This window comes from Aethalodelphis obliquidens, unplaced genomic scaffold (assembly GCF_003676395.1).
Source record: "Aethalodelphis obliquidens isolate GAN/ISIS:26980383/991018 unplaced genomic scaffold, ASM367639v1 scaffold2, whole genome shotgun sequence".
NCBI lineage: Eukaryota > Metazoa > Chordata > Mammalia > Artiodactyla > Delphinidae > Aethalodelphis > Aethalodelphis obliquidens.
Genome location: NW_020837946.1, coordinates 43,494,297 through 43,503,785, shown reverse-complemented (window position 1 = coordinate 43,503,785; position 9,489 = coordinate 43,494,297). Strand labels below are relative to the sequence as shown.

Genomic DNA, 9,489 nt, shown 5'->3' with positions numbered 1-9,489 from the left:
CTGAGTGAGCCAGAGCCCCCGGATCAGCGGCTCCTTTAACCCCGTCCTTTCGGAGCGAAGAACAGACGCTCTCCGGCGACCTACACGCAGAGGCGGGGCCAAATCCAAAGCTGAGCCCCGGGGAGCTGTGAGAACAAAGAAGAGAAAGGGAAATCTCCCCCAGCAGCCTCAGAAGCAGCGGATTAAAGCTCCACAATCAACTTGATATACCCTGCATCTGTGGAATACCTGAATAGACAAGGAATGATCCCAAATTGAGGAGGTGGACTTTAGCAGCAAGATCTATGATTTTTTTCCCTTTTCCTCTTTTTGTGAATGTGTATGTGTATGCTTCTGTGTGAGACCATGTCTGTATTGTCTTGCTTCCACCATTTGTCCTAGGGTTCTATCCGTCCATGGTTTTTAAAAAAATTTTTTTTCTTAATAATTAATTTTAATAACTTTATTATACTTTACCTTCGTTCTTTCTTTCCTTCTTTCCTTCCCTCCTTTAGGCAACGAATCACCCCAAATTGAGGAGGTGGTCTCTGAGAGCAAGATTTATGATTTTTCCCCCTTTACCTCTTTTTGTGAGAGTGTATGTGTATGCTTCTGTGTAAGATTTTGTCTGTATAGCTTTACTTCCAACATTTATCCTAAGGTTCTATCCGTCCCCCTTTTTTTTCTAAATAAATATTTTTTAATTCAATAACTTTATTATACTTTATTTTATTTTTACTGTATCTTCTTTCTTTCTGTCTTTTTTCCTTCTTTCCCTCCTTCCTTCCTTCCTCCCTCCCTCCCTCCTTTCTTTCCTTCTTTCTTTCTTCCGTCCTTCTTTCCCTCCTTTCCTTCTTTCTTTCCTCATACTTCTACTAATTCTCTCTCCTTTTTCTCCCTTTTATTCTGAGCCGTGTGGATGAAAGGCTCTTGGTGCTCCAGCCAGGAGCCAGGGCTCTGCCTCTGAGGTAGGAGAGCCAACTTCAGGACACTGGTCCACAAGAGACCTCCCAGCTCCACATAATATCAAACGGTGAAAATCTCCCAGAGATCTCCATCTCAACACCAGCACCCAGCTTCACTCAACGACCAGCAAGCTACAGTGCTGGACATCCTATGCCAAACAACTAGCAAGACAAGAACACAACCCCACCCATTAGCAGAGAGGCTGCCTAAAATCATAATAAGTCCACAGACACCCCAAAACACACCACCAGACGTGGACCTGCCCACCAGAAAGACAAGATCCAGCCTCATCCACCAGAACACAGGCACTAGTCCCCTCCACCAGGAAGCCTACACAACCCACTGAACCAACCTTAGCCACTGGGGACAGACACCAAAAACAACGGGAACTACGAACCTGCAGCCTGCGAAAAGGAGACCCCAAAAACAGTAAGATAAGCAAAATGAGAAGACAGAAAAACACACAGCAGATAAAGGAGCAAGATAAAAATGCACCAGACCTAACAAATGAAGAGGAAATAGCCAGTCTACCTGAAAAAGAATTCAGAATAATGATAGTAAGGATGATCCGAAATCTTGGAAATAGAATGGACAAAATGCAAGAAACATTTTAACAAGGACCTAGAAGAACTAAAGATGAAACAAACAATGATGAACCACACAATAAATGAAATTAAAAAGACTCTAGATGGGATCACTAGCAGAATAACTGAGGCAGAAGAACGGATAAGTGACCTGGAAGATAAAATAGTGGAAATAACTACTGCAGAACAGAATAAAGAAAAAAGAATGAAAAGAACTGAAGACAGTCTCAGAGACCTCTGGGACAACTTTAAATGCACCAACATTCGAATTATAGGGGTTCCAGAAGAAGAAGAGAAAAAGAAAGGGACTGAGAAAATATTTGAAGAGATTATAGTTGAAAACTTCCCCAATATGGGAAAGGAAATAGTTAATCAAGTCCAGGAAGCAGAGAGAGTCCCATACAGGATAAATCCAAGGAGAAATATGCCAAGACACATATTAATCAAACTGTGAAAAATTAAATACAAAGAAAACATATTAAAAGCAGCAAGGGAAAAACAACAAATAACACACAGGGGAATCCCCATAAGGTTAACAGCTGATCTTTCAGCAGAAACTCTGGAAGCCAGAAGGGACTGGCAGGACATATTTAAAGTGATGAAGGAGAAAAACCTGCAACCAAGATTACTCTACCCAGCAAGAATCTCATTCAGATTTGATGGAGAAATTAAAACCTTTACAGACAAGCAAAAGCTGAGAGTTCAGCACCACCAAACCAGCTTTACAACAACTGCTAAAGGAACTTCTCTAGGCAAGAAACACAAGAGAAGGAAAAGACCTACAATAACAAACCCAAAACAATTAAGAAAATGGGAATAGGAACATACATATCGATAATTACCTTAAATGTAAATGGACTAAATGCTCCCACCAAAAGACGCAGATTGGCTGACTGGATACAAAAACGAGACCCATATATTTGCTGTCTACAAGAGACCCACTTCAGACCTAGAGACACATACAGACTGAAAGTAAGGGGATGGAAAAAGATGTTTCATGCAAATGGAAACCAAAAGAAAGCTGGAGTAGCAATTCTCATATCAGACAAAATAGACTTTAAAATAAAGACTATTAAAAGAGACAAAGAAGGACACCATAATGATCAAGGGATTGATTCAAGAAGAAGATACAACAATTGTAAATATTTATGTACCCAACATAGGAGCACCTCAATACATAAGGTAAATAGTAACAGCCATAAAAGAGGAAATCGACAGTAACACATTCATAGGGGACTTTAACTCCCCACTTTCACCAATGGACAGATCATCCAAAATGAAAATAAATAAGGAAACACAAGCTTTAAATGATACATTAAACAAGATGGACTTAATTGATATTTATAGGACATTCCATCCCAAAACAACAGAATACACATTTTTCTCAAGTGCTCATGGAACATTCTCCAGGATAGATCATATCTTGGGTCACAAGTCAAGCCTTGGTAAATTTAAGAAAATTGAAATTGTTTCAAGTATCTTTTCCGACCACAACGCTATGAGACTAGATATCAATTACAGGAAAAGATCTGTAAAAAATACAAACACATGGAGGCTAAACAATACACTACTTAATTACGAAGTGATCACTGAAGAAATCAAAAAGGAAATAAAAAAATACCTAGAAACAAATGACAATGGAGACACGACAACCCAAAATCTATGTGATGCAGCAAAAGCAGTTCTAAGAGGGAAGTTTACAGCAATACAATCCTACCTTAAGAAACAGGAAACATCTCGAATAAACAACCTAACCTTGCACCTAAAGCAGTTAGAGAAAGAAGAACAAAAAAACCCCAAAGTTAGCAGAAGGAAAGAAATCATAAAAATCAGATCAGAAATAAATGAAAAAGAAATGAAGGAAACGATAGCAAAGATCAATAAAACTAAAAGCTGGTTCTTTGAGAAGATAAACAAAATGGATAAACCATTAGCCAGACTCATCAAGAAAAAAAGGGAGAAGACTCAAATCAATAGAATTAGAAATGAAAAAGGAGAAGTAACAACTGACACTGCAGAAATACAAAAGATCATAAGAGATTACTACAAGCAACTCTATGCCAATAAAATGGACAACCTGGAAGAAATGGACAAATTCTTAGAAATGCACAACCTGCCAAGACTGAATCAGGAAGAAATAGAAAATATGAACAGACCAATCACAAGCACTGAAATTGAAACTGTGATTAAAAATCTTCCAAAACAAAAGCCCAGGACCAGATGGCTTCACAGGCGAATTCTATCAAACATTTAGAGACAAGCTAACACCTATCCTTCTAAAACTCTTCCAAAATATAGCAGAGGGAGAAACACTCTCAAACTCATTCTACGAAGCCACCATCACCTTGATACCAAAACCAGACAAGGACGTCACAAAGAAAGAAAAACTACAGGCCAATATCACTGATGAACATAGATGCAAAAATCCTCAATAAAATACTAGCAAACAGAATCCAACAGCACATTAAAAGGATCATACACCATGATCAAGTGGGGTTTATTCCAGGAATGCAAGGATTCTTCAATATACGCAAAACAACCAATGTGATAAACCATATTAACAAACTGAAGGAGAAAAACCATATGATCATCTCAATAGATGCAGAGAAAGCTTTTGACAAAATTCAACACCGACTTATGATAAAACCCTGCAGAAGGAGGGCATAGAGGGAACTTTCCTCAACATAATAAAGGCCATATATGACAAACCCACAGCCAACATCGTCCTCAATGGTGAAAAACTGAAAGCATTTCCACTAAGATCAGGAACAAGACAAGGTTGCCCACTCTCACCACTCTTATTCAACATAGTTTTGGAAGTTCTAGCCACAGCAATCAGAGAAGAAAAGGAAATAAAAGGAATCCAAATCGGAAAAGAAGAAGTAAAGCTGTCACTGTTTGCAGATGACATGATACTATACATAGAGAATCCTAAAGATGCCACCAGAAAACTACTAGAGCTAATCAGTGAATTTGGTAAAGTTGCAGGATACAAAATTAATGCACAGAAATCTCTGGCATTCCTATACACTAATGATGAAAAATCTGAAAGTGAAATCAAGAAAAAACTCCCATTTACCATTACAACAAAAAGAATAAAATATCTAGGAATAAACCTACCTAAGGAGACAAAAGACCTGTATGCAGAAAATTATAAGACACTGATGAAAGAAATTAAAGATGATACAAATAGATGGAGAGATATACCATGTTCTTGGATTGGAAGAATCCACATTGTGAAAATGACACTACTACCCAAAGCAATCTACAGATTCAATGCAATCCCTATCAAACTACCACTGGTATTTTTCACAGAACTAGAACAAAAAATTTCACAATTTGTATGGAAACACAAAAGACCCCGAATAGCCAAAGCAATCTTGAGAACGAAAAACGGAGCTGGAGGAATCAGGCTCCCTGACTTCAGACTATACTACAAAGCTACAGTAATCAAGACAGTATGGTACTGGCACAAAAACAGAAAGATAGATCAATGGAACAGGATAGAAAGCTCAGAGATAAACCCATGCACATATGGTCACCTTATCTCTGATAAAGGAGGCAGGAATGTACAGTGGAGAAAGGACAGTCTCTTCAATAAGTGGTGCTGGCAAAACTGGACAGGTACATGTAAAAGTATGAGATTAGATCACTCCCTAACACCATACACAAAAATAAGCTCAAAATGGATTAAAGACCTAAATGTAAGGCCAGAAACTATCAAACTCTTAGAGGAAAACACAGGCAGAACACTCTATGACATAAATCACAGCAAGATCCTTTCTGACCCACCTCCTAGAGAAATGGAAATAAAAACAAACAAATGGGACCTAATGAAACTTCAAAGCTTTTGCACAGCAAAGGAAACCATAAACAAGACCAAAAGATAACCCTCAGAATGGGAGAAAATATTTGCAAATGAAGCAACTGACAAAGGATTAATCTCCAAAATTTACAAGCAGCTCATGCAGGTCAATATCAAAAAAACAAACAACCCAATCCAAAAATGGGCAGAAGACCTAAATAGACATTTCTCCAAAGAAGATATACAGACTGCCAACAAACACATGAAAGAATGCTCAACTTCATTAATCATTAGAGAAATGCAAATCAAAACTACAATGAGATATCACCTCACACCAGTCAGAACGGCCATTATCAAAAAATCTAGAAACAATAAATGCTGGAGAGGGTGTGGAGAAAAGGGAACACTCTTGCACTGCTGGTGGGAATGTGAATTGGTACAGCCACTATGGAGAACAGTATGGAGGTTCCTTAAAAAACTACAAATAGAACTACCATATGACCCAGCAATCCCACTACTGGGCATATACCCTGAGAAAACCATAATTCAAAAAGAGTCATGTACCAAAATGTTCATTGCAGCTCTATTTACAATAGCCCGGAGATGGAAACAACCTAAGTGTCCATCATCGGATGAATGGATAAAGAAGATGTGGCACATATATACAATGGAATATTACTCAGCCATAAAAAGAAATGAAATTGAGCTATTTGTAATGAGGTGGATAGACCCAGAGTCTGTCATACAGAGTGAAGTCAGTCAGAAAGAGAAAGACAAATACCGTATGCTAACACATATATATGGAATCTAAGAAAAAAAATATGTCATGAAGAACCTAGGAGTAAGACAGGAATAAAGACACAGACCTACTAGAGAATGGACTTGAGAATATGGGGAGGGGGAAGGGTAAGCTGTGACAAAGCGAGAGAGAGGCATGGACATATATACACTACCAAACGTAAGGTAGATAGCTAGTGGGAAGCAGCCGCATAGCACAGGGAGATCAGCTAGGAGCTTTGTGACAGCCTGGAGGGGTGGGATAGGAGGGTGGGAGGGAGGGAGACGCAAGAGGGAAGAGATAGGGGAACATATGTATATGTATAACTGATTCACTTTGTTATAAAGCAGAAACTAACACACCACTGTAAAGCAATTATATTCCAATAAAGATGTAAAAGAAAAAAAAGTCTCAGTTGTGAAGCCCATCTGTAAGGGCAAGTGTTGCTATAAGGCTACAGAAGTTGCCATTTCTCTTAGCTGTGGACTAGAATTTTATCAACTCAGTGGGCATCCTGCATGTCTCAGGCAGAACAGAAGCATTTATGTATGATTTGATTAACAAAATAAATTAGTTGACATGTTAACACTAAATCTGGTAACAAAAACCTGAAAAACAGTGGGTTCATTGGGGCAAATAAAAGGTAAGGAAATTATTGGAGAACATTCAGTAATAGAACTTCTTCATCTTTACTGATGAGAAAACTATGGCCCATAAAGACAAGCCTGGACCAACATAATTCTGCAAGTGGGTGGCTGAATGTAATGACCGAACTAGAGAAATCAACGTTCTGGATGCTGGTCCAAGGCTACTTACAATTTTCTGTTTGCAGCCATACTCAGAAATCCTCCCTCTTAGACAGATCTGTGATTTATTTTTTCATCAGTACATACTGGTTACCTCTCCTACTACCAAGCCTTTGTTCCCTCTTGTAAAATGGGTATATAAATGGTACCTACCCCATACAGCTACTATGAGTATTCAATAAGATAATGCAGTTAAAGCACTTTTAACACTGCCTAGCACATAGTAAATACTCAACAAATGTCCATTCAATGAAAACTGGTATAGAAGAGTCCCCCAAGGCGTACCTCACTGCAAGATACAGAGGAGTTGGTAGCTCCAGCTCAATCTGATAACTGCCTTTATCCTTAGACAAACAATCCTGATTTTATTGGAGGGTAGCAGCTATGCCCAGCTACACTTGGTTGCCTCCCTTGCAACCACAGGGGGGCAATAAGATGAAGTTAGTGGACAGTGATTCCAGGAAATCTTTTAAAAATAGTGAAAACAGTGAAAAAGAAACGTTAAGCTCATAGCAAATTAGTAGCAGTTGTGGAGTTAGAACTCCTGCCTTGCCCCACTCCAGACAGCCCATAACAACACTATGAACAGCTACCATTTCTTGTTTCCCTTGTACCAGGTACACGTTAAACATCACAGTAATCCTGTGAAATATTATCCGTGTTTTACATGTGACCGGTAGTAGCATGACTCACTCAAGGTCACAGAGCTAGTAAGGGCAGGGGAAGTTCAGTCCAATTCTAAAGCCAAACCTTCTCTAGTCTTGAGTCCAAAGTTTTACCTAGATAAATAATAATATTTTCAACCTAAGTTGATGTATACAAATGCCCTGTGTTGAAAGTCGGGAGACTAGGATCATCTGTACAATGACTATCTGTGTGTCTTTGGACTAATCAAAACTTCTCTGGGCTTCGGCTGCTTCTGCAAAACGAGGGAACTGGGCCAGAATGAACTCTACAGTTGCTTCTAACCCTAAAATTATAATGTCCAAGTGCCAGCAGAGTCCAGGGACGCCCAAGCAGGCGGTAAGGGAGGCCGCGCCCGCGGAGGAAACCTTAAGCCGGGCAAGGAAACAGCTCCCCGCGCCCCGCCGCCCGGAGAAGGGAGAGCTTGGTCCATCTCCGGGGAGCCGGGCGAGACGGGGGGAGGGGGCGAGGAAGGCGGGGATAGGGAGCGGGGGAGCCGAGGAGCGTGCGCGCGCCCGCCGCCCGTGCCCGCGATTACCTGACAACGCCGCCTCGTCCTCCTCGCCGCGCACCGCGTCCGCCGGCAGCACGGCCAGCGGCGGCAGCCAGAAGAGCAGCCAGCACGTCCCCGGGGACGGCCGCATCCCGCCAGGCGGTCAGCTTCGCGCGGCCCAGCGGCGGGACGAGACCTGTGGGTCCCTCTCGTCCGAGAGTAGCGGAAATGCCGCGGGGCCCAGAAGGAGACCAGGCGCCGCTGCGGCCTGCGCGCGGGAACCCGGAGGTCCCGCCCCCCCCGCCGCCACCGCCCCGCTCGCGCCCTGTCCCGCCCCTCCCGCCTCCGGGGCCCTCCGGGCTCCTCCCCGTCTCACCCTGGAGGGTGTGGGGAGGAGCCGACCCTTCGTCTGAGAATTGTGCTTACAACTGCCCTGACCCGTGACTGTGAGGCTTTAGGGCTCAGTTGTCAGAGCTTCTCAGAGTCATACCCCCGGAAGGCGAAGGCCCTTCAGCAACCCTTTATTTAGAAATAAAAATCAGTTTATTTTTCCTTTTTGTTTGTAACAGTAACAGATTGGCAATTTGGTTGCTTAAATAGCATTGACTTTTCACATTTAAGTATAAACGGCATGTAAAACGTTCCCTCACCAATATATCCCCTAAAATTAACGTGTGTGTGTGTGTGTGTGTGTGTGTGTGTGTGTGTGTTTAAAAAGATGTAGAGAACAGGCTAGTGGTTGCCAGGGTGGGGGGAGGTGGGGGAACTGGGTGAAGGTGGTCAAAAGGTGCAAACTTCTGCTAGTTATACGATAAGTAAGTTCTGTGGATGTAATGGTGACTAAAGTTAACAACACTGTAACGAATATTTGAAAATTGCTAAGAGTTGATCTTAAAAGTTCTCGTCATTAAAAAAAAATGTGTAACTGTGATGAAACGGATGTTAAATAAATTATATGTGCAATATATACATATATCAAATCATTGTGTTGTACCCCTAAAACAAATACAGTATTATATGTCAGTCATATCTCAATAAACCTGGAAAAATATCTTGTGTGGTTTTAATATTGATAATGAGTATAGAGCTTGTAGTCTTAAACATTATTATACTGTACTTTTTTTTTTTTTTAAGGTCCAAACCCTCCTCAGGCCTTGGAAACCCATTAATGTGATTCAATATTTCCTACTAAACACTCGGTAGAACAAAAGGTCATTTCCTTTTTTCTAATTTTGGACTTCTGCTAAGGTACTTCAGAGAAGCCAGTTGTAACAGAAATCAACCTCTAAAACTAGCTTAGCCTCATTTTCCCCAAAGATCTGAGTAGAACTCACTAGACTTTCCCTGGCTTCAAAGTTAGGTTTAACCAACTGCCTTCAACCCCCTGGTGCCAT

The 9,489-nt window shown here is 41.0% G+C and overlaps 1 protein-coding gene across 11 annotated transcripts in view; it reads right to left on the bottom strand.

The window, feature by feature from the left end:
• Nucleotides 1-8,776, bottom strand: part of NEMP2 (nuclear envelope integral membrane protein 2) — a 43,395-nt gene extending 34,619 nt beyond the window's left edge. For 4 of the 11 annotated variants that reach the window (XM_027125697.1, XM_027125704.1, XM_027125723.1 and 1 more), the window contains exon 1: nucleotides 8,141-8,765. In XM_027125697.1, coding sequence (XP_026981498.1) covers nucleotides 8,141-8,246 — 106 coding nt within the window. In that variant the 5' untranslated portion in view covers nucleotides 8,247-8,765. Of the gene's footprint in view, nucleotides 1-8,140 lie in introns of all 11 variants that reach the window. The other 7 variants (XM_027125757.1, XM_027125741.1, XM_027125751.1 and 4 more) reach the window with 6 other exon arrangements.
• Between the last annotated feature and the right edge of the window lie 713 nt (nucleotides 8,777-9,489).